General features: G+C 45.8%; 1 protein-coding gene across 6 annotated transcripts in view; it reads left to right on the plus strand.

Moving 5' to 3' along the window:
• RASSF5 (Ras association domain family member 5) overlaps window positions 1-25,479 on the plus strand; it is a 122,721-nt gene that overhangs the window by 94,127 nt on the left and 3,115 nt on the right. For all 6 annotated transcript variants that reach the window (XM_039534438.1, XM_039534436.1, XM_039534435.1 and 3 more), the window contains 3 exons: window positions 17,809-17,922; window positions 20,567-20,864; window positions 23,711-23,826. In XM_039534438.1, the coding sequence (XP_039390372.1) occupies window positions 17,809-17,922; window positions 20,567-20,864; window positions 23,711-23,826 (528 nt within the window). The remainder of the gene's footprint in view (window positions 1-17,808; window positions 17,923-20,566; window positions 20,865-23,710; window positions 23,827-25,479) is intronic.

The following is a 25,479-nucleotide window of genomic DNA, read 5'->3' on the forward strand; positions in this document are numbered from 1 at the left end:
CCCTGCCGGGCTCAATAAAGCTACGGAAGAGTAATCTACGTTTTATTCTGCCTTGTGCACAATTTGGTGTAATTGTCAGCAAGCTGTGGATATAAGACTGGATAAAAGAACCAGCGCTGGGCCTTTTTTTTTTTTTTTAAAGATCCCAGGCTGATTTTGTAAGGCCAACAGTGAGGGAAAAAACATGTCTTGACTTGGAAATGGAGCATATTTTCCCTGGAATCATTGAAAGGTGATAAATACAGAACCCCACCATGTCAATGTTAGAGATGCGTTTCCTGGATTACAACGGCTCTTTCACTAGCAAGGCCCAGTAATCCCTATAGTCCATATTTTCCCCTCTCTCCTATTAATAGCCTGGATCATGAACTTATGGCTCATTAGATAAGTGCGCTGTTGCAAAGAAAAGGCGAGTGTGGCTAACTAGCTCTTGAACTACATATGTCAAAAACATGAGCAGTCTACAGTGACACACTTTGTGTGGTTGTGCGGCTTGTCTCTTATCATGCCACGTATTTGTTCTGGGCAGGTTGTATTTCGGTGAGCATTAATCCCAGTGCCAGATACGGTGTGGGTACAGGAGATGGTTCTGACTTGGCAGTCTAGAAAGAAAAACACATTTTGAGTGGGCTGTGATGGCTGAGTAGGAAGGATGGCTAAGGTTGGGAGACCGGGCTCTGTCACAGGCTTCTTGGGTGACGTTGATCAAGTTACTTAGGGTTTGCCTACACAGGGGATACTCAGGAAAGTTAACCAACATTAACTAAAGGTGCAAAATTAATATGGGTTAGTTAAACTGCATTAAACTCCTTTGTGGACATTCTCATTCAGAATTTAAGAGGCCTTAATTCGGTTTAGTGTAATTCACTTTGAATTCGCTTAATTCACCTTAATTCCCCCATCTGTAAAATGGGGATAACAGCATTGCCCTACCGGTCAGGTGTGTTGTGAGATACTCATATACTACAGTGATGGGTGCTGTAGAGATGTAGATCCTAAGAGAGATGACTGAATAGGCCGTGGCAATTTGGGTTCCTTGTTTTAAGTGTCCACTTTTTAATTTTTATGCTATAAAAGGAGGAAGGTGGAGCTAAAACTTGAGGTCCAGGTATTCCAAAAGAGCTCTGCACCCAGCAGCTCCCAGTTAGGTACCTAAACAAGGGACCAGAATTTCATAAGCGTGTAGCACCCAGCACCTCCCACTCATTGTTCTCAGTGGTGGTAGGGAGGGTTTGCCATTGTTCTTAATGGAGACTGCTGAGTGTTGAGCCCTTTTGAAAATCTGGCTGCTTTCCTTAGGTGACTATATGGAGCTGACCTCTTGTGAAAACCCTGTCTCTCAAATGATTTTCTTCAAATGCTGTAGCCATGGCATGACAGTTGTCACGTCAACTGCACCTGTAGCTCCTTGGTGTGAAGATGCACTCTAAGAGCACTAATTTAATCTCCTGACACCTTTGCCAGGTGGGGTATGTGTTAATATCCCCACTTTGAAGGTGGATGAACGTAGACCTGATTTATACACGCACCGTTATTAGCACTGTGTTTTCCCCAACTGAATTAGTTAAACCAGTGCAAAACCATGTGTGGGTCCTCTTAATTTGATTTAAAACCTAATTTATATCAGCTTAGCTTGTGTCTGTGAATTTAAACAGTAAAGAGAAACAGATATAAGCCAGGGTTAAACTGAATTAAGAGTGTCTGCACCAGTTTTCTAGTTAAAGTAGTGCAACGTGTCTATGTAGACACGGCCTTAGGACAAAGTCACAGGGCAAGTCAGTGGCGAAGTTGGGAGTAGAAGCTGAGTCACGAGAGTCCTCTGCTTTGACCACCAGATTACAACAATCTGTGATGCACAGGAAATTGTGTCAAGGATGTGTACAATAATGGTGCAAGTTAGAGTTCACAGGAGATAGGAGTGTAGCATTATCATGTCACTTCTATGATGTTACTGCGCAGATACCAGCATCACTGATCTCTCTGCTAGCATCTCTAGCCTTTATTTAGTGAGAGGGTTTTCTTATTTTTATCTCCTCTTCCTTTCCCCATCAGTGTAATAGGCTGGTGGCATGAATGTCATTGTGTGGTTCTTTCAGAATGGCATGTGGTGTTGGGGCATAGGACAGAGCCTGATCTTGGGTGTCATTTCAGGCCTTCTTATTCTGCGACTGACCTGCGACTGTCCTGAATTCGGCATTGTTAGCCAGTGTTGAATCTTGCCATGGCTTCTCAGTTATGCTGCGTCACAGGCAAATTTAGCAGGACATCTGTGCACATCAAAGAAACACAAGAACATCATGTCAGTGAAGGAGTATTGTCTAGTGGTTAGAGCTGGGGTTTAGGAGTTGGGACTTCTGGGTCGTACCCTAGGCTCTGCCACTTGGATCACTGGGTGACCACTAGCTAGTCACTTTAACCCATGTGGGTTTCAACTCCTCCCCCCCCCCCCAAACCGGTAAGGGGGCGCTTGTGACTTTTGATTGATTGTAAAGCACTTGGAGATCCTAGGATGAAAGGTGTGGTGGAAGTGCAGACTGCATGCACATAAAAGGATTAGCTGTGTGTTACTGGGGCCAGTGTAGCTGGGTGTGCCCTTTAAATCCTGGTGTGGTCACTGATTTGCATGCTCTACTGAATCTTTACTAAGCAGCGGCCATGATCTACTGACACTGGATGAAGGGGTAAACAAACCCACAGAGCCTTCAACCTCTGTCTCATCAGGGCTCTTTTTAGCAAACCCTTGTTCCCTTGAGAGTACCAAATCCAACTCTGGAGTTAATCCCTCTCTTGTCAGCATCGTCAAGTGGATCCTAGCAGTGTCCTCCTCCATGCATGCACAGCCAGAGAATTACTGAGAAGTTTTGCTAACAGTTTATTTCATCCTGTTTCTGTGAAACAGGAAATGTGGCAACCGCTTATGGTTAATCGCTTCTGTTTTTTTCTTCAACCAGAATTGCAGGAGCTTTGCAAAATAGGAGCTCAGGGCAGATTCATGAAGAGTGGTAAAAGGTTTGCAGACCCAGGGCTAGACTTCATAGGACTCTTAACAAATGACTCTGTTATGATAGTTATTTTACTGCCACTGTTTCTCCATCCGGACAATGGGTCTTTGCCTAGTTGCATTTCAGTCCTTGCTCCCACCCACCTGCAGTGTTTGTCTTTTTTACTGTAAAAATTGTCGCATTTCCTAACTGGCAATCCTGATCTGACTTGGCTAGTGGGCTGCAGGTCCAGTTTGTCTCCATCCTTCACTGACAGCTGTCACTTGTGGGGCACCCAGCTCCATTCTGTGCGGCACCTGCCACACACTCGTGCAAAGATTTGTTAGCAGCCTTCACTCAGGTTTAACTTAGAGCGAAATATGGCCTGAGAGCTGTTGATGCCCTCTTATCCCCTAGGGAAACCTCTCCTTGTAGAGAAGCTGCATCTGCTTCGGCCATCTCCCTTCCTGGAAACAAAAACAATTGCTCAAGATAATAAGGAGGCTTTCGCTAGATCCTGTGTGGGATCCCATGACATGCTTACCTCTGCTTGGTGAGCAGTGAATCTCCCTGGGCTTCGGCGTTCAGATGGAAAGAATGAATTAAGTCCTGTAGCATTGGTTTAGTGATTCTCTTTGCGGATCCATCCCTAAATTGCTGTATGATCTTGAGCAAGTCATTGCATTTCTCTGACTCCATTTTCCTATCTGTAAAACAGGTATACTACTTCCCTCCCTTTTCCCTGGGATGCTGGGGGGTTTAAGCTCTGGTGTTTTGAGATTCTTGGATGACAGGTGATGTAGAGGTGCAAAATGTAGCATTCTAACTCCTTTTCTCTCCTGGGGAGAGGCCCATTGGATGCTTTGGGGCACTTGGATGGAGACGGAGACCATCTCGCAGCACTATGTGGAATGCAGAGGAAGGGATACGTCTGTCTCTGTAATGCATCCTTCAAACACCATGACACGTTGATTGTTATCCAGAACTGACACTGGGCCAAAGTAGTCCTTGATGCAACTCCACTGATGCTGGTAGATTTACACCAGGGATAGATTTTGGTTCACAGTGCCCAGCACCTGTCTCTGAGAGGTTAAGGGAAGAAGCCTTTGAACTTCCCAGTTCTTTATATATCACCCTGGGTCCTCTCCCCTTGTATCTTGGCTATTAATAGCTGTGTAAATAAAATGGGATGGGGCACTTGCTTTGGGGGATGTCGCGTCCAGAAGGGCTGCCACAGGTGTCTGACCGCTCTTTGGCATGCAGGGAAATCCCTTGACAGGGCAGCCTTGTGCTAGAGATGGACCTGAAACCAAAAACGGGCCCCAGACACACCCAGACTGCAGGAATGCTTAAGATCCAACTCCATGGGTTGCAGCTCGAGTCCCCTGGGGCTGACTCCGTGACTCAGTGGTGATCATCTCGGCTCTGGAGGATAACCTGATTGATGGACTAGTTGCTGGTTATGCAGATTCTTGTTCCTTAATAACAACTGGCCTCTCCATCCAGAGATCCATGTGCTTTACAAAGATGAGTGGGTGTTGTGATCCCCGTTTTGCAGAGGGGGAAGCTGAGGGAGTGGAAGTGACGTGCCCGGGTACCCAGCAGGCCAGGGGTAGAGCCAGGAATGGAATGCAGCTGGGAATATTGCCCCTCTGACTAAGCTGTGGCTCTCGCCACGGATTGTTGGAGAGTCCTCCATGAAGCATATCTTGGGGCAATGGGAAATCAGATGCTCATGGCTGCAAAAAGTAATTTAAGCCAATTTGGGAAATCTGATTATACCAGTGGGGAACTCCATTTCCTCTATCCTACCAGCCCTATGTCTTATAGTGGCACCATCAAGATGAGGGGTTTCTGATTGTTAATTATTCTTTATTGTACTTAGGATCTGTTTGGAATTATTTTAACAGCTTACTCTCCTTTGCGATTAGGGACAACGATTATATCATCTTAATCTGTTGAATTTTTCTTCTTTTGCTCTTAGGGAAATGTCCCCAAACGGATCCGTTTTCTCCCACATCCTCTTTATTAGAAATAATAAATTGTTTTCTTGTGCACATCTCGTGGCTTGCTACTCTATTGCTTAGTCTATATTGGTCATATGTCGAGTGGTTTGTTTCTTTTTCTAGATTAGGTGTGCATTGCTTTTTAAAATCAGTTTCCTGGTGTGAATGCTCCCTGGAAAGAGAACTTTGAAACATCCTTTCCGTGAATATTTGAGCATGTGAACTGAAAATTGACATTCTCAGAGCACTGGTGCCCGTAGAATTCAATAGCATAAATGTTCCCAGATTAGCAAAGGGAGCTGAACAGTGCCAAAGAGACTGGATTTAAAAATTCAAATGAATATCCATTGATTTATTGTTGGAGTATTTGCCCAGCTCCCATCTTTAATATTGCAATGCAGTGTCCCTTTGAAATCTGAGCTGCAGTAATTAGAATGGTTCTTACATTTCAAGCCCACTTAAATGCTGGTATCATGGAAACAGCAACTTCTGTGACTTGCAGCACATCTGATGTCTAACTTGGAGGGGAACAATATCTTGATAGTCTCTGGAGCCTATATTGAGTTTGCCTTGTGTAGTTTTTGAACAGCAGGATGCCAGTTTAGTTTAAGGTCTGGTAACTGAAAATTGTGTCAGTTTCTTTTAAAGCACAGCACAAAATGTGCTGCTGTCTGAGAAGTGTTTTAAGCACATGGTCAGCTCTTAACTACATTCAGGGTTATGGCAAGTGACTTGTGTTGGCTGACAGTTCTGTTTCCGAAACAACTTCGTTACTTTCCAGGCACCTTAAATTGCTTGTTAGCGATGGAAGCAGTTTAACCATCTGTCCCTAAACATTGGGGGCTTCATAAGAGCAAATTAATTCCATACCAGATGCAAAATGATTTGTAAAATAACCTCCTGAGAGAGCAGCAAGGCTGTTAAAACCCATATTGGTTAAGTCGTCATGCAAGGGTTCTTTTTTAATTAAAGTCGTACATGTAAGAGGGAAGAAGCAAACTATGATTTGGCCACTTCCTGTGTCTTTCTTAAATGGTTAAAATTATGACAGGAAGGAGTTTGAAGCCATGTGTGATTTGCTGCACCAAGAATGGAGAGAGTTCAAGAAAATTAATTAAAAAACGGTGCTGATGTCCATGCAGCAGCCAACTGTTGAAATCCATCATTGAGAGAGAGAGTTAGTTTTTCCTTATGCAAGGCAAACCACTGCATGGGTATTTTGATGTGGACACAGCAGCGAAATGAGGACAGATGCATGGATGGATGTTAAGCTGCAGGCCACAACTTTTACTAAATTTAAATAAAGGGGGGGAGCAATACCTGCCCGTCACCCATACTCCCTTATCCCAGGCATTTAATTGGTTCCAGTGCAGGAGTAACAGGGCTCCTACTGTAAAACCCATACCTTGGAGTATGCTCTCATCAGCCTACTCCCCCACTCCCACCCTGGACTTGACTACCCACCCTCCACCCCAGGAGGACAGAGAGTGCAGAGGGGCAGTGACCTCATCCCATGAGGGCCACAAGGCCTCACCCCATCTCATGAATCCCAGGTTTTTTACCTCCGGGAACCATTCATTTAATCCTTTTAACCACATTGGAAACCGGCTGTAAGTTGCGAGGAATGAACAAGTCAACCAAGATACTAAATGCATTCCTGGCTAACCAGCTGTGGCTTGACGGTGCTGCAAGGAAGGTGGAAAAACTCCCCAATCCTCTGCCAATTGGCCCATAGGAGAAAAAGTTCCTTCTTCTCTCTCTCACGCACATGCACGATTGGCTAGACCTGCAGCAACTGTCAGGCCAGGTTCCCCTTACTAGTTCAGGGTGGGTAGGTGGGGCGGCTGGAACGGGGCCAAAATAGGCTCCAAATGGCCCCTGCTCCAGAGTAAGTCCTGGAAGTTAAGGAATGCTAGCCAGGCTGCACCTCTCCCACCCCCCTCAACTGGCTGGAGATTCCAACGGGGAGTTGAGGGTGGGGGGAGCTGTATGATGTCCCTCAGTGAGTGTCTCCTTCCCTCGCTGCTGGGGCTGTCCCCTTTGACCGCTGGCCCCATCAAGTTCTCCCACCTCTTGAGGCAGATGGGTGGCATGTTACATCCATTTAAAAATGTAAATCTAGAAATGAGCAGAAGGCTCCTTCATGATGCACTTTGGGGTTGTCATATGCTTGGTCTTAAGGCCAGGCAATTGGACTTCTTTTGAGTCATTTAATAAGAGATCTGTCACTTAAAGATGTGTCATTGCTGGTGGTCAGTTATCCACAGTGACACCCGTGTCTTCTGTCCTTTCCCTTTGCTTAAAGAGGATGTAGAGACAAATCAGGGAGGAAGTGGTAAACGGCAAACTTGTAAAGTTTAGGTAGATTTGGAGGGAGGGGACTGAATTAGGACCCATTTTCCATTAACAGACTCTAGTTCAATCATCTTTGTAATCCTTGGTAGAGAACAGGAGCCAGTTAATAAATGAATAGCGTAGATACTGAAGCAAATGATTCAAGAGAGTCTTCGTGCAGATCACAATTAAGATGCCTCAGACTGAGCTGGGAGAGGGGACTGGACCAACAGGATTGGTGTGTGCGGCTATCCCAGGCTGGAATAGCAGGAGGTAGAGCTTTGGGAGCGAGGGGAACTGGAAAAGCAGATCTGGATTGAGCTGCATGGGGAGAGTTGTGGGGGGCGGGAACAGAAGTGGAGTTGGAAGGTGTTCTGCAGGATAGGATGGCACTGTGTTGGCAGAGCTGCATGGGGATTCAGGGATGGAATAGCAGAGGTTCTGCAGGTGAGGATAGAGGTGCATTGGCAGCTCTTGGCGATCTAGAACCAATGTCATCAGCTGCTTGCTTTCAGGATTATCAGAAACTAATTTAAATCGTTTAAAATAAATTGGAGGAAACCGTTCACAAATGAAAAGAATGCAATGGAGGAAATACAAGGATTTGGGCATGCAATTAGCCACCTTCTGCTAAAATGTTCCAAGGGATATGATTTGGCTGATGTTAATGAACAAGTTGCCAGTCTTTCTCACTTGGGGTCCAATTGCAGTATTCCCGTGTCAGCTCCAGTATGCTCCATAATTAATGCCTGCCTTGAGCCTGCTGATACACTGGTGACAGCTGTCTCCTTGGTGCTCGCCACATTACTGGAGACTCTATGCTTCCTCCATGGAAACCAAATGGCATCATTATCACAGACTTATTCAAGGGGCTCTTAACTGCCGGCATGTGTAATTTTCTCATTTGAGAACTTCACAACAAAGGAGTGACCTGCCTTAACAGGAAGAGGCAAATTACAAAGATCAAGAGACTGATGTAGCCAATCTGTCTGTTGGCTTATGCCCATATCTGCCTGGAATAATGTGTGATCTAGTAGCTGATGGAAGGGACTTAGGCCTTGTCTACATGGGAGGGTTTTTGTATGTTTGCATCTATGCATGGGGCTTTTTGGATAACCTAAGGTGTGAAATTAAACCAAAATAGTTATTCCAGTGTAGCCTCCTGTGTGGACACTCTTACAGCAGAATAAAATGTGTCTACATGGTGTGTTATACCAGTATAACTGTTAAAACTTTCCCATGTAGACATGACTTCAGTCAGTTCAGCAAAAAAAAAAATACAATTGCTTTATCTTGATTAGACTTTTATAGGGAGTTAATTAGATTGACCTGAGTTACTCAATCTAATATCAGACCTTTAAATTCTAGTCTAGACGTGGCCAGAGAGTCCTGGCTCAGAGACCAACTTGCCATGTGATAATGGGCAAGTCATGGGTTAGCAGTCTGAGCGAGACCAGGACTGAATAATAGAGTTAATGATTGGTGGTATCCCCAGAATACAGAAGACTTCACTCTTCAGGGTTCTCAGTAAAAACTCCAACTGATGGCTGAATAGGCTGAATCTTCCACTAGCACAAAATTCACCAGGAGGGAGTTAATAGAATTTGGGAAACCATGGGTGGAAAAAGAAATAAGTCACCTAGTGCAGAACTCTATCAGTATTGCTGTTAAATATATTGGTTAAGATTTTCAAACAGTCATGGGGATTTAGGCACACAATTTCTATTAATTTTAATTGAAGCTATGTCTAAATCCCCATGACTGCTTTGAAAATCTCAGTCCTTAACGTGTCTGCCTAAGGGCCCTGATTCAGCAAAGCACATGGGCTTAATGGGACTTAAGGAGGCACATAAAGTTAAGCACGTGCTTAAGTCATTTGCTGACTTGTGACCTTAAATAGGTTTGTTGTGGTAAATGTTCATCCTTGTGATACATGGATACAACATGAACCCAAGAGAAAGGAACAGAAAGCAGAAGGGTAAGTAGGCTGTCAGGCAGGTTAACTGTACAGACTTCTCCCATCAGGTTATTACGTGGGATTCTTGTTGAATGGGGCATTCATTGATCTGAGGGGCTCATTGGAAGTGTTTTGGTCCTTACCTGACCTCTCCACCATTCACCAGTAAGGTTTGGGGAATTTTATTTGGAAACCTTACGGATAAAACCGGCCCAGGGATCGTCGTCATCCTATGTGGGAATTGTGTTGACCTGGTGTCTCAAGAATGTAACTAAGATCCTTACGCTGATTCTCTGCTCTTTTTTAAAGAAACAATATCGCTCCTGGCTAATGATATATTATACACAGCTTGCTGATCCTGTGTCTCATGTTCCAGGACTGGAGTGATCTTTTAATAACAGGTCACTGCCTTGACGACAGAGCTTTCATCTTGCAATTTGCTGGTTTTGTTGCTTTTGTGGAGTGGCAGGAACATGGGGGCTGCATTATTTGTGGGCTACGTTGTGTTTGATTTTAAGTTCATGCTTACACAGCATAAAAGGAGATTGGGGGAAATGCAGCACGTACGTTCGCCATAATAGCCCAAGCTTTTCCATCCAGTGGTCTGGGTATATGAAAATCGTTCCTTCCTAGGCAACATGGAGGATTGCCTGAATGTGTTGAGATTTTGTTTAGGCCAGGATAGCTGCATCTACACTAGGAGAAAGGCGGGGCACTGAGAGTGCCCCCTACTGGTTACCCTCAGTACCACATGGGTTAATGTACGTGGAGACTGGTGGGAGGGATGGTGCTACTCTGAGAGTAACCCAAACCATGCAGCCGCAGCCATTCAAATGCAAGCCTAAACTTCCTTCATGTCCTGTTCCCATTCTGCGTGAGAAGGTCATGCAGCCATGCACAGCTGTCAGAACAAGGAGTGATGTGCACGCACACGTTCCAGAATCTGCTGGTTATCCTGACTTGGCATTTATAACCCCTTTTGACACGCTGCAGGAGGGATACTTTTGAAAGTCCCTGAATTCCTGCGCAGAAAAATGTTCTTTCTGTAGGGCAGGTGGCGTCTTAAAGCTCCAGGACTGTGCTTTACCATTCGGTTCTAATTAATCTAATTAGTACGAGTGGATTTCAGCTCTCCCTCTTCATTTGGGAATTGTCCCACAGGTAGGGTGAGGTGTTGAAGGGCTTACACCCAGGAGTCTTAGGGCAGTTCAAAGGAGCAGTGAGCTGAAATGGCATTATTCTGGCCTGCTCTGTAATGCCCAGTGAACGTAACCATACGCAAAGAAACCCAGTTTATCCCACAGAGCTTTTATGTGGAGGCTACAGGTCTCATTTTAGGCCTACCAGCCTTGATTTGTATATCCCTTAGTTTTAACTGAGAGCTTTAAGCATTAACTTTAGTCAGTCAACATAAAAAATGGGAGTCCTGCTAGTGATCTCAGGCAGCATCTATCTGAAATGTATTTATGGCCCTGCTTCTGGGGAAGGTGGTGTTTTATGACAAAGGCAGCAGTGCACTGTAGTGTGAAATGCCACTCGCTGAGACTATTCCAAGACACACATGAATTTGTTTATAGTACACAGGGACTCTGGACTCTAGAGTCACTGTTCTTTAAAGGAGACTTTATCCTTTGGCTCTCAGCCAAATTGAAGAGACTCTCTACAAATGCTTCTGGCTGCAAACCAAGCTATGCCCCAAAATGAAGAGGGAGTTGCAGTTGGAGCACATGAATAACATTAGTTAGTTTTTCAATAACTACAATTAATTTTTAGTTAGGGACAAAGGTATTGCCGTGCCGATCAGACCGGTGCTAGAGAGGAAAGCTGGGCTGAGATTCAGGAGGTTTGGGTGCAAGTCCTGGCTGTGCAACCGATTCCCTGTGCGACCTTGGGCAAGTCACTTCTTCTGTTTTGTGCCTCAGATCCCTATCTTTTAACCAGGAGATAATAATCCTTCTCTGCCTTATAGGGATGTTGGCAGAATAAATCCATTAGTGGATGTGATGGGCTCAAAGGTTACAATGGTATGTAGTCTGGTCCTGACACAACGCCTGTTGTCTGAATCTTTCACTTGACTTCATTGAGACATGGATTGGGCCCTGAGTGAGTACCTACCATTGTCGCCTCTGAGCCACTTACATCCACTAATGGTATAGATATATTCCTGGTCCACCATTTTGGGTACCCTGCCTCCAGCTGTGACCAACTTTCGATGCTTAGGAAACAGGCAAAACCTCCCTATAAGGAGGCTGCTTTCAATTGGCCAATACGATGCACAAGGCTAGGAGGGGGATTCCTTCCTGACCTCTGCAGTGTGTTAACATTATGCATTGAAGCATGAGAGTTAATTATTGGTCACATGGATTGCTACATATGATATGGCTATAAAATTATCCAGCCCTTTCTTTTAAAAAATGCCGCTACAGTATCTGACTATCTGATCTCCCATTGTCATTGGTACAAACGGCTAAAAAGAAACAATGTTGGGTTTTTTTTGGTTTTTTTTGCATCATAGCCCAATGTTGAGAGGCTTTGAATAGCAGAAAGCATCTTTTAGAATATAACTGCTTGTCTGCAGGACGGAAATGAGCACCATGATTTTGGCATGAGGATTCTGAGTTTCCTGTAATTAGGAGGATGGCTTCAGGACAGGTGTTAGATTAAGTACCATATGCTAAAATCTATTTTCACTCCAAACCTCTTTTGAGATAGACCCTGGGATCCTTAAAAGGGTGTGTGTCAAGATCCAGTTTGCCTTCAGCTCAGCACTGTCCCTTCAGTGGGTTATTTCCCCATAAGGAAACATAGATGGAAGCTGCCATGCCTTGCTGCACAGACAGTGAAGATGCAGCTTTGTGCAGTGTCCATTTTCCCAATAGATTTTTCTCTACCCACCTGTGGATTTTAATTCATTTCAGGGTCGCACAAACCCTTTTGTTTCCATCCTCCAATGACAGGGCCCGTTAATTTTATAAGGGACTGTGATTTGCTCTGAATGTGAGCGACTTCCTTTTTGGATGTAGCTGCTGTGTTTTCCCTCCACTGTTTCCAGACTTGGAGGGATGCTGATGCTTTCCAGGTCTCCCAAAAGGGCCGATGTGCCTTTCATTTGCCTAGAGCTCTTAGCCACGGCCCTGGAGTTCTCTGCCCTTGGTTTCAAAGGATGTGGCTGAAATCTGTCAGTCTTGCTCCTGGGGCGGGGCGGGGAGTGCTGGCAGAGCAGGACAGCTGGAGGCACGTTGCAGGCAGAGGCTAGATGCTAGTGTGGTGCTTCCAGGGGTGCTGTGGGAAAGCACACACCAGCAGCAGCCACTACAGGTATAAGCAATGCTCCAACCAAATGTTACCATCTGGATGTGTGGGATGTCATGGCCAGATGCAGCCTCGCTAGCGCCCAGGTCTTTCACTCCTCCCCAGCTCCCTGGTGCTCAGGGAGCCAGCCAAGCGTGTGCTATGAGCAAGGGGAAGGGACCTTTGGGTGGGGAACAGCGTTTGGGATAAACCCTACAATAACACACCAGGCTGTGCTGTGGAGGGAAAGCAGCACCCAGTTTCAGGTTTCCAAGGTCTTAAAGAAACTCAGGGGAGCATCAGAAACTTAAATCATGAAAAATCGCATACTTGCATCCTTCAGAGGGCACTGCTGGCTTTTTTCCCAATGATCCTGTCAGGGTGAGTTTATCTCTAGCTGGTTCATTTTCTCCTGGTAACTCACCCCCTTGATTTGGGGGGGGGGGGGGAAGCCTCTGAGAAAATTAATCATTTAATGCCCAGCCTTGGAGAGACGCTTTCCAAAGCAGGGGGAATGAGTCCTGATAGCGAGGTGGGGGATTAACGACAGCTGGAGCCCAGGCAAGCATTTGATATAGAAGGATTAAAACTCTCCTTTGCTGTGAGGCCAACAAAAAACTTTGACACAGTTAGGCTGCCGGTGTGCTGAAACCACTGCCATTCTACTGACCGGACTCTCGTTGTTTCTGTGTAGCCTCCCTCTCGGCTGTGGGTTTCCACAGGGAGCATAGCCGGCAGGGGGGATGAGCCTTTTCAAGGTGCTTCCTGCCTCCTTACCTGGAGCCCTGGCAGCATGTGTGCAGTGGGTGCGTATAGGAGGGCTGGGAGATTCTAAGGGCCTTTCCTCATCCGCAGTGTGATCCTCTCCTCTTCTCTGCACTCCCACCAAACTGATCTGAGGCCTCAGGACATGCAGAGAGAGGTCCTGAGATGTTTCTGGGGAGGATGTGGTACCCTGTTGTGTGACCTGCTTCCATGAATTAGAAATAAGCGGCAGCAATGCCCTGGATGTGCCTGTCGAGCTGAATTGACTTACCGCGGCCCAGCGGATGTTTCATTACCGTGCTGCTTTTTCAGTCTGTGGGCACTGGCAAGTCAGGCCGCTGTGATTCATCAGTAACATCTTCAAAGTCAGTACAAGGAGCCAGGAATAGACCATTCCCTGGACCTCTCCAAACACATCCACTGACCTTGCTGCGAAGCTGACGCAGACTCCGATAACACTGTCTCTCCCCCCCAGCTTGGTCAGAGACTAGGCTGTAATCTGGCTGAGGGAGTGTTGGTGCATCTCCTTGTCCTGGAAATGGCCTGCCCTGAGTGAGCCCTGCGTTCATTGCTGTCTCCATTCCTTTCCGCACCTCTTTATGGTATGGATCCATGGGAGCACAAAGACCCGGCTGCATGGAGTCACTTGTGGGATTGGAGTCCTGAGTCGATAAAGGAAGCACTTAGAACCAGCATGGTTCTGTTTCCTCCTTGGAGGACATTAGGGCCACTGTCCTAGAATCCACGGGGACTCCTGTGATCACCCAGTCTGACCTGCAATCCTCAGGCCATAGACCTTCCCCAGGATTATTCCTGTCTCAACTAGAGCAGATCTTTTTCCAAAACATTTTCTGTGATCACAGCTTAACCGCATTGAACCAGAAGCATGAACAACCACGTGTATCTGGCTCCGGCATCTGCTCCAGCTTAGCCCAGTCAGGTCTGCCAGCACCATCACATGCCAATGTTTTTCCTGGAACTCTCTCTGGAGAGTGATTTCATGGGACCAGTCTTGCCAGCTCGCTTTAGGTTCCCCCAAATATCAGAGCATTTGTGGTTGTCAGTTAATTACCGTTTAATCCCTGGGTTCTCCTAAATCTGCCTAAAGTTTGCAGTTCATAGACCATTCTAATTGAACTATATGTAAACTCTTTGACAGCAAGAGAAGACTAGGCTTTTAATGAATTTCTAGGCTGCAACAGATTTCCAATTCCAGTGAGCGGGGTCTGATTTTTCACCTGAATTTTCACACACAAGAAAATACCTGGGTCATTTCCTTCCCTCTTGCATGTAAACCTGTGGAAGGGGAGGATTTATTTGTAATCTCTCCCTGGTTTTGCTTTCCCTGATGCTGTTTCCTGCCAAAGAGGAGGTGCTGTGCCAGGGGATAGAACCCATGGTAGTTGAGGCACACAGGGGAAGTTGCTCCAAACCTCGCAGAACCTGTTGCATGGGGAGGCAGCATCCTGACTCCTGCACACCTCCCAAAAGCACTTAGTTGTCTCCCATACTGACATTGACCCTTGCTTCGCACCATCCTCCTCATCCCTCCGATGGGATTCATAGGGCACAGAAGCAGGCTTCATGCTGCTCCTAGAACCCTGGATTCTGGTGGAATCAGGACCCATATAGAAACTTTCCTGTGGCGGCTCCTCTCCCTGCCTGCCAAGCTCGGTGGCAGGAGCACTGCAGAGGAGCAGGTGGCAACAGGAAAACCCCCAGATTCTCCCTTCTTCCCATAATGGAGTTAGCTGATTTTTACACACTCTATGGTCAAGATCCTCAGCTGGTGTAAATCAGCATCGCTGCGTTGACTTAAACGGAGCTACATCGAGCTGAGGATCTGGCTCCGTATATTGGGTCTAGAAGTAGCTGGCAGCGCCCCCTTGAATCTAAGCTGCCTTCAGATACATCCATGGCCCGAGTTTCAAAGATGCTGTGGTTCCTGCTGAGATCACTGGGAGCTGTGGGTGCTAAGCACTCCTGTGCAAATAGGCTATCATGGCTTTTAATGAGCCTCCTTAATAAGCTCCTCATGGCAGGTGTATCCAGAAGTATTTCTTGCCTTTTTGCTTAAATGCTCTCAATGCCCAGTTATGTTTTTCGTTAGCTCCCCAGAGCTGTCTCTGTCTGTGATGGGACTTGATTACTGGTGTTTTTCCGATTGTCTCTAATGACTAACGAATACGTTTACATAGAAGACCTGCGTGTGAACCCCTCCTACGCACTGCATCTGACTGTAATTTAGCCTCCCAAAAGGAAATTCACCAAACCTGTGAAAGGGAGAGAAGAGCCCTTGTCCCTCTGTTTCCCCCACGCACAGAGAGCTGAGTGACTTCTAAAACAGGCTGTGAATGCCTTGATTGGATTACTGGGGACTTTGGGCGGGCGCGTGTTATGGATTAGCCATGCAGATTGCTCGCTATTTATGTGGAGTTATCGCATTTTAGCTTTGAAGTAATTACAAACTCCTCCAAAGCTGCTTGGAGGAAGAACCAAATGTAGATTTAACTGCAAATTCTGCCTGGATGAACCTGCTGTCAGCAGCATCCTGGCTATTCTGCACGGGGGTGGGGGGGAATGCTAGCAGAGCCATGAAAAATAGTCAGTGGCTCCCCGTTGCTGTGAGGGGCAGACAAATATTTCGCCGCTGCAAGTGGATGAAGTGGTACCTTCCACTGAGGCAGCAATGGCTAGTAGAGTGGCCTAAAGCCGGGGATACTGCAGCTGACTCCATGTGATCTCTGGCAAATCTCCCTCCATTTTACAGATAGGGAAGCTATGCTAGTTACTCCCTTCGTAGGGGGTGAGGTGAAGCTCACTGCCGGTGTTCTAAGCACTCTCAGATCCTTCTGTGACTGGTGTTTATAGAAGGGGGAAAGTACCCTTACGTCCCCATACAAAATGGCAGGGAGCAATCAGCTGGCTACAGGATGTTGTTCTTTTGTTCCAGTCATGCTCAACAAAGATGCCCAAGTTCCCAGGGAGTTTGGACTTTGTGCGTTTCATTAATTGCACGTGAGCTTATTGCAAGCACTGGGGATGCTGCCCACAAATTGCCAGAATGCAACTCCCTCAGGTCTCCTGTGTTGCCTGCTGGCTCAAAGGTCTGTTCCATGGCGAAAACGTTCCCCATCCTTGGTGAGATTTTTATTTTGTTCGGCTTGTTTCCCAGCCCCTCCTTTGATCCCTCCATGAAACTCTACAATCTTTGCTGCTTGATGCTTGCAGTGCGTGAATGTCTTTCTACACTGCTGTGGGAAGTGGCTCAGGAAAGCCATTCTTTCTTTTTCCTTGCCATCAGCAGCACTTATCCCAGAAATATTCCTCTCGGGGACTGCCAGAAACCAAGACTGCAAGGAGTAAACATGAGACGCCCACTGAATGGAACACCCATTGCTATGCAGATGCTGCAGGCTGCTGGCATGTGGCGGATGGAGATGTTTTACAGATGAAGTGTGTGGTGCAGCAGCATCCAAGACCCTGAGAGAGCAAAAGCCTTTTGTGGCTTGTCTGTTCCTTTACCTCCCCATTGGCCTTCCCATTGATCAGCCTGTAGGAGCCATTGTCTGCTAGTCATTAAACCACCCAGAGCACTTTGGGTCAATACCTCACTGAAGAACTCATTGGAATTATAACAGCCATCTGCCTGTCATTACTGATTGCTCAAATCTAAGACCCTCCTGCATCATAGACCCATGTGGCATTTCTCAGCTTTCCAGAAGAGACAACTTAGAGCTTTAAGCATCAGGTTGGAAATCACCTAGATACCTTGGAATCATATGTTTGAATTTCAGCAGGGTTAAAAAACAAAAACCCAAACCCCTTCTGAGAAAATTCCATGCAGGTTTAATGAAGTGTCCTCTGAGCAAAACTCTCTAAACCCTCTTCACTCAACAGGGAAATTAAGAAAGCCATGAAACTTTCCATGAAAATGGTGCTGGGGGTGCTAAGAGGTGTGAGTCTTTGACCAAACTTTTCCCCTTTCTACACTATTGTGGAGGGGGCTGTGTGTGTCCTTTTCCAAAAGTAGTTGCATGGCTGAGGCGTCTCATATAACCATTAAGAATGTTTCTTAATAATGAAGAAGTCGCTCCACACACCTGTGAAGTGCAGCTGCCAGTGGATGGAAGGTGAGCAGACAACTGATGGAGGTTGTAGTCATCAGGTGGCTCTTGCTTAAATTGTAAGCTCTTTGGGGAAGGGACTAGTTTTTTGTTCTCCTGTGCACAATGGCTTAGAGGCCCAAATCGCCCATACAAATAATAGCAATAAATGGCATTATCTTCGCCATCATTCTTATTGTAAACTCTCAGGATCAGGGATTATGTCTGTCTGTGAGCTTATCTGTATATCCTGGCAAAGGCAGGCCATGAAGGGCATACCATTTGCAGCATACCATTCGTATGGCGCTCCTGGCTGCAAAGTGACGTACACACCGAAGGTTTTCACCATTGTTTATTTCTCGTTTCAGAATGTAACAAAACCAGCAGAAGAAGAAAAACCCAAAGCTCCCACTACCCAGGAGATCGAACAGATAATCAATAGTTACAATGCCAAGGTTACAAATTGCTTCGTGATGAAGCTGGTATGTATTTTGTTCATCTGTCTGCATTACTTCAGGCACTAAGGGCAGGCTTTTAATTCTGGCTTCAGAGGTGACTAGGCCTTGCGCTGAGCCTTTGCACAGGGGTGAAGTTCACCTGACATGGATAGCTTCAAAACCTTTGATTCATCTGCCAAACAGCAGCAGGAAATCAGGTCCTACTGCGAGGAGAACACACCGCCAGAGGGTATAAGTGCATAGAAGACACAACTGCATTTGTAAACGGCAGATCATCAGATGATGTGGTAACTGCATCAGTTACCAGTACAGGGGCTGCTTGCCTTGCATTTGAACGGCAGTCTGACAAATGAATTCTGAGTATAGCATTCGGATTAACCTGTCTGAGCAGTTGTCTTCTCCTGAAACTCTTAAGGCTACAGACTGACCTGAATCAAAAACTTGGGTCTAAACAGCCCCAGCCTTGGTGAGGGAGGGGCAGCATTTGAACCTGGATTTTAACTTTGACTGTCCAAGGCTGCTGTTATGCAAATAGGAGAACAGCATAAGCGCTGTGGGGGCAGAGCCTGTGTAGATGCAGCATCTAGCCCAAAGGGTCTCAATTGCTGACTGGTGTGTCAGGGCGCTACTGTACTGCTAATTGATGGGAGTATGAAACATGCTGGGTAAAAAATTCAGAAGCATTTAAGTGCCTTGGAAGCCTAATTCACTTAATGAGACTTGAGCTCCTACATCATAAAAGTGTGTTTGAAATTTGTACCCACTGGATAAGACCTCAGTAGAGCAAAGCACTTGAGTCTAGTCTTAAGCAACTTGCTGACTTTTCAGTAGCCACTATGTACATTGAATTAGATGCTTCTCGGCTTCTGCCTTGGAGACAAGTGTCAACAGTTGAAAGAAAAATCCACCATCCTGCCAGGCTCCCTCAGTGGGAGTCTCAGGAGAGGCTAAATACTGTGGCACGGAGACTGAGCTCGCTGCTTAGCCCTGCTGGTGAGATGTGGCTGAGATAAGGAGGAAAACTTGCATTGCCGGTGTCTGTGCTGTCCAGGCCTGATGCAAAAGCCCACTATACTGGTGGAAAGATTCCCATTAATGTCAGGGGCTTTGAATCAGGCCCAGTCTGTCCTACGGATAACACAGAGCTTCAGTCTTGAGGGCTGTCACTCATTTCAGCACCTAAAGTGCTTATTCGCCAGCCTTATTTGTACCCGGGTCCGCTTGGTGTGAGCCACCACGCAGTTCAGAGGATGGTTCTGTTTTTTTTTTCCCCCCAGTGGGGAAATTTTCAGAGTAATTTCAATGTCCAGCAAGTGATTTGCCACACATAGATCGGGCTGTATTGTTCTTGCTTGGATGAGTCATGATAACTAGAAAGCTGCATCACTGCAGTTCAGCAACTGTCACACAGCCTGTTTGGTGACATCGAGCCCTTGGGGAAACAGATGTGCCATTCTGTTCCTCCACGGGCAAACTTTTAAACAAAGTTCTGGAACCCTAGTAATTTGCTTACAGTTCCAGCCATTGATTGCAGCCTTGTTTACTGCTTGGAAAAACCAACCATGTAAACCAAGCCCTGTTGGTAAGTCTTGGGAGGCCAAGGGAATGGCTGTGTTCACAAAGGAGATTTAACAAAAGGAGCAAATTTCACAAGTTCTTATAGATCAGAGCGAAGAAGGTTTTAAAAACAGAAGAAATGGAGATTTTACAGTTTCAGAGAACAGAGTTCAGTTGTTTATGGTTTTTCCGGTAGCTTGTCAGTTTGTGAAAACAAGCCCCAAGTTGTCTTTAAAACAGACGTCACTTACGACTGAAGTGAACAAAAACTACTGCAGGAGTCCCTGACGGTAGCCAGGGAGTCATCAAAGGGATCTTTTTCCATCTCCTAAATTTTGTGATCCATGAATTAATGTTGGAGTAGCCTAGGTTCCAAATGAGTTATTTATTCTTGGATCATTTTCTTTTAAGGCAAATGGGCTATCTTTGGCCTGGAACCTGTGCAGTCTTGGGACTCTGTAGCAACTCACTTCAGCTCCAACTGACAGCTGTGAAGTAGCACCTGAGCAATCAGTTCCAGAGGTTCTCATCTTTTAGAGTTTGTTACAGCCTGGCACCCATGGTGTTGTCCATGCTCATGAAATTTTCATCATTTAAGATGGAGAGCTGCAAGATTTCAACTATTTGGAGCTAAAACCTTATGAAAACAGCTAGCATATCCAGCTCAACCCCCGGAAACCTTAGTTCAGATGCTTATATGTTTTCTCCAAGCCCATCTCCAGTTAAAGGAGACAGAAGTGCAATTGCAGGCACAAATGGTATTTAATGTCAGTTAGTTTCCATAACCCTTCTCTGTAGCAAGAACAGTTTACATAGGATGAGACAGCAAAGGGGTGGGGAAGAATCCTAGGGCATTATTGAATAGTAAGGAACAGGAAGAATTCTGTAGTGACTAACCCTAAATTGCTAGTTCCTTTTACATTATTAATAGGAAAGTTTCAAGCACTACAGGAAGTCAGCCCACCATGTCTACTGCTGGGTTAAGTACTGCAAAAAGCCCTTCAGCTGGGGGTGGGGGAGGAGAAGGGGGGAATACTGGCAGTAGCTGAAAACCTGTCTTGCCCCATGAGTGCTCATTGAAACTTGACTTTAGTTATCTCCTCTGCCTTAGAATGAGGATGGCACTTACACGGGCTTCATTAAAGTGCACTTGAAACTGCGCCGGCCTGTGACGGTGCCAGCAGGGATTCGGCCGCAGTCTATCTATGATGCCCTCAAGGAGGTGAACCTGGCTGATATGACGGAAAAGAGAACTTCCTTCTACTTGCCGCTGGATGCAGTCAAGCAGCTGCACATCAGCAGCACGACCACAGTCAGCGAGGTGATCCAGGGGCTGCTCAAGAAGTTCATGGTGGTGGACAACCCTCAGAAGTTTGCACTTTTCAAGGAGATGCAGAGAGATGGGCAAGGTGAGTTCAAACTCTGCCGAGCAACCAGTCCCATGGGGGCTCAGTGCAGAGAGGGGGATTCCCAGATGCTTCCCCTCTCTGTCACAGTTGGTAAGATTGTAATTTGCGTTACAGTAGAGGCGTTAACTGAGCCATGCTGTGCAAGGTGCTGCATATACAGACAGCCCCTGCCCCAAAGACTGACAAAGGGAGGATAGTCTTACAGATGGGGAACTGAGGACCAGAAAGATCAAGTGACTTGACCAAGCTCACAGAGGGAGTCAGTGGCAGACCTGGGAAATGAACCTAACTCTGTGGAGTCCCAGTCCCTAAACCATAAAGCCATCTTTCCTCTCATTCATAAGTGTCATTCCTAATAGCAGAGCTGTCAGAGGCAGCACTTTCCCAAGGGAAGATCTGCTTTGCTGTGTGGTGTTCGTACCAATGCCTTCATCAGGGAAGAGTCGTAATAGCCAACCCGTGTATATGTGGCCTTCCACCACACTGATCCTGACTTCTTGTGGTCATTAAGGATCAAATGTCACTTGTTGCAGGAGTTAGGGGTTGCCTGGCCCAAATCTAATTTAGATAATCAAATATGCCTAACTAATTCCCCCGGCAATTGTTGGATAATTGGCTCCCTGCCCTAAGCTGTGTGGAGCATTTCTGTGACCAGCTACACCCTTGCCACCTTGCAGCAGGGGCTGTGTAGAGTGGGTACATAATCTTTCTTGCTGTGGTGCGGTCAGGGTGAAAGGAGCTATATGGAGATTACAGGACAGACACTTTGCAGCCTCACAGGTGTTGGGAGGATGAATACATTGAAGATGGTAAAGTGCTCAGATATTACAGAGAAGGGGACTATTTAGGAACCTAAGGAATGTTTAATTACTGTTCTGCAGCATACTAAATCCCTGGGCAATGTTGGCCTTCCCCCTGTGTAGTAAAAATATCACCCTACTGCCTTATTCTGCTTCAGGGCCAGCCCTCGTTGGCTAAGGCAGGAGTTGTAGTTTCATCGTTATACAAGTAATGTTCACCGGTGCATACACAAGATCTAATTTCCAGCACCACAAGTAGCTCCGGCTTAAGTTACAGGGTCTTGGGTCAGAGCAGAGATGCCAACATGGCCACCTTTGTGGAATGCAAGCTGTTGTAACAGAAGCTAGGAGATGCGGCTTACTGGCTGGCGAGCCCCCTATAGACTGAGCCAAATTGAGTTGTTGCCATAGGTGGAGACAACTCCTAGTGAAGTCGATAGAAGTTAGTCGTTTATAACACGATCCTTTCAGTTCAGTTATAGCAGACCGCTTCGTGCTTTAAAAGTATCATGTACTAAATTTTGATACTGTGGAGGCACAAAACCGTCTCAGGATGACTCAGCCCTTTGAGATGGACACCCACCTTCATGGAATTCAGTCTTTCCCACGTGGTCCTGTCTGCTGTGCGTGACTAGCAGAGAGCCCATGGCTCTTTTCCAAACATACCCTAGTATATACCCTAGTGTCCCTGGCCAGAATTTCCCCTCTCCTCATTTATTTAACTTCTGTGTATCAACACTGATCTTTGACAGTGCCTCATCTTTGGTACTTGAAAAATAGTATTGGCGTTCTACTTGACTCATAGACTTCTGGAGTTTTAACCTTAGGAGAATCATCATTGCCCACTCACCCTTATAAACAAGATATGTGCATTAAAAATGTATTTATAAATTGGCAAGGAGTGCAGCTGCTCTGAACAGACTTGTCTGGCTTTCTCTTTTCCTCTAGTCCCATGGTTGTCATCTGCCTCTCCCCTGTCCAACTCCCACTATCCTAACCTTCCTCCCCCCCCCTCCCCCAAATCCAACAGAAACACTATCAACTGTCAGGGCAAAACAGTGTAGGAGATTGTGGGTGGGAATTTCAAAACCATTGAGGGAGTTAGGTGCCCTGTTCCCACTGAAGTTCCAGGGGATTTGGGTGTATTGCTGCCCCTTTGTCTGTTAAAATCTCCCACCCACCCACAAGGGGGGCTAAACAGCACAGTTTCAAGGTGGGACAGATTGGAAGGTGGATTTGGGATGGGGGCCAACTCAATGAATTTATGTACATCACACTAAGCAACTTCCAGTCTACCTGGGCCTGGTTGTGTTGGCCAGTGGGGTAGGCTCTTCCCTGCTGATAATTTGTGTTTATATAGATACTTTCACTGAAGGGTCTCACAGCCCTTGGGCCAAGACTTTCTAAAGTGGGTGCATAACATTAAACTTCAAAATCCTAATGTAGGAACCTAAACAAGGGGCCTGATGTTTTTCAAAAGGGCTGAGCCCTCTGCAGCTCCTGTTGACGTTGATAGGAACTGCAGGATCTTCAGTCCTTTGGAAAAGGAGGCCACGTGCCTAGGCACCTAAATAGGGCTTTTGGGGGCCTCACTTCAGACACCCAGTGCTGAGTGTGTTGCCCATGAAGAGTGTTAATTAAGCCTCACAGCACATTCAGCTTGAAGCGGGGGGGAAGACCTGACACCAGTACAGCTAACATGGATGTGTGACCAGATTCAGCTGCGCTGGTGAAGTCTGTTCCTGGCAGGTGTCTGTCTGTATCTACACTGATTCTAATGTCCTTAATCTGGACAGAACCTTTACTCAGCCTCACATAGCTAATCAGCAGCAGATGTAATATCTAGATATTGCAACTGTCAATCATTTGCTTTAACCACTAGTCTGCACAGCCTTACCCTTAAACACCCTTGCTGGAGATGGTATGTCCTGTAGTGACTATAAAGTCCAGCTCAAGATGCCTTAGGACCTATGCTGTGTTTGCTCAGTAACTTCTTGAGCATCTTCCTGCCTTTGATCCTAAGAATCTCTCTTTTCCTCCCTGCAGTTCTCTTCCAGAAGCTCTCTCTCACCGAATACCCCTTGTATCTCCGGCTGCTGGCTGGCCCTGACACAGATGTTCTCAGTTTTGTGCTGAAGGAAAATGAAACGGGGGAAGTTGAGGTATGTCCGGGAGTCTTTCCCTTGGCTCTCACACCAACATCAATAGCTTTACAAAAACACGTGGCCTTGTTAAACAAACCTGTGAGACTCACCTGCAGGAGAAACACAACTTTATTTATTTGTCCAGGGAGCAAGTTTACTTTCTTTGTGTTATGGTTTGATCATCCAAAACCCTGAATTAGACACCAACCTTCCACTTAAGAATATTAAAGCATCTCAAAGGATTCCTTGAGCTTAGCCTGTATTTTTCAGAACTTTTTAGCTAATCAGTTTAATGCAGAAAACTTTGTTTTTAAAAACCTGATCTGTAAAAAATGCTGTGGCCTGTTTGATGTTTTTAGACCATAATCCATTTGTGTGTGTTTGTAGAACTGCATTGCTTAGTTCTATAAACAGTTAATCCTCAGAGTAGATTAGCTAAATGGAGCCATAGCTAATCCACTGATTTTAAAACTGAGGCCAGCGCTATGCTGTATAATAAATCCACAGCCTCCTACGGCTTCATATGCCACACAGTATGGCAATGTAGAACTTCAGATAGATAGTGTTTAGCTAAACCTCAGGACTATCACCTGTGCTGAAGATGAATCTGTCAGCTGCTAAGGAGTACAGGGCATTGACACACAGTCAAGTAGTTCAGATTCTAACCACTAGAGAGCACTCCTGCCCAAAGGAGAGATCAAAAAAGCAGGATTAAGTGTCTCTAAATTCTAGAATTATGGCCCAGATGTCAGTATTTCTCAGGGATACTGCCTAACATGCGTTACTCATAATATCGCTGAGTAGAAGCTAGCCTCTCAGAGCTTTAACATTAAGGGGTTTCCATCCCAGCATATCTAACAATCTTTGGTTGATTTCTCAATAAATTTCAAGTAATCTAAGTAGAACTATACCTGCTGGTTACAACATGGCTTGCTGGGGAGTTCAGACCCCCACCCTTTGTGACAGAAAGCACAGGTGATTGCATTAGCTGCCGCATGCCACAGCTCAGTTACTTGTCTGTTTTTTCAGTCCCTTGGGAAACTGTTTTGTGGAGCCAAGTATTGCAGTGGAAAATTTTAAGCCCACCCAGGCTAAGGTCAGGTTTTGCTTTGGAATCAGAGTCCCAGATGGCTCAAACTTAGGCTTATGTGTTGGATCATAGATGGCGGACTCCATCTCAGAGCATTCAGCTGGGACATGTACATGTCCCAGCTGAATGCTCTAAGTGGGAAACTGTTCTCCTAGCCTATGAAAAATTGTGTTTTTGAAAACGTTACTATCCTGACTTGGCCCAAAAAGTCTACCTCACATTTTCTAACCAAACCTACTCCCCAACCTTCCTGCTTTAGGTCAATGGACACATTTCAGTTTTTTATGAAACAAAACATCTTGTACAGCACTCGTTTACATTTCTAAACAGTCACTGCAAACTGGAAAATTGGAATTTGTCACTTTGTCTTAACTGCCCCTTTGCTACAGGTTTTTTTGGTTTTGATGAATCAGCATTTTTTATTAAAAATGTTTGGTTTGAAAAATTCCTGACCCACTCTATCAGGGGAAAGATACTTGCAGTGTCTAGTTGCAAGGCCAGTTAACTAGATCGTTCTGTATATAGAAATCTAACTAACTGACCTTGCTAGGGAGCATGTGTCTTTCCCTCTGATTTTCAAG

This window comes from Mauremys reevesii, linkage group 4 (assembly GCF_016161935.1).
Source record: "Mauremys reevesii isolate NIE-2019 linkage group 4, ASM1616193v1, whole genome shotgun sequence".
In the NCBI taxonomy this organism is placed as follows: domain Eukaryota; kingdom Metazoa; phylum Chordata; order Testudines; family Geoemydidae; genus Mauremys; species Mauremys reevesii.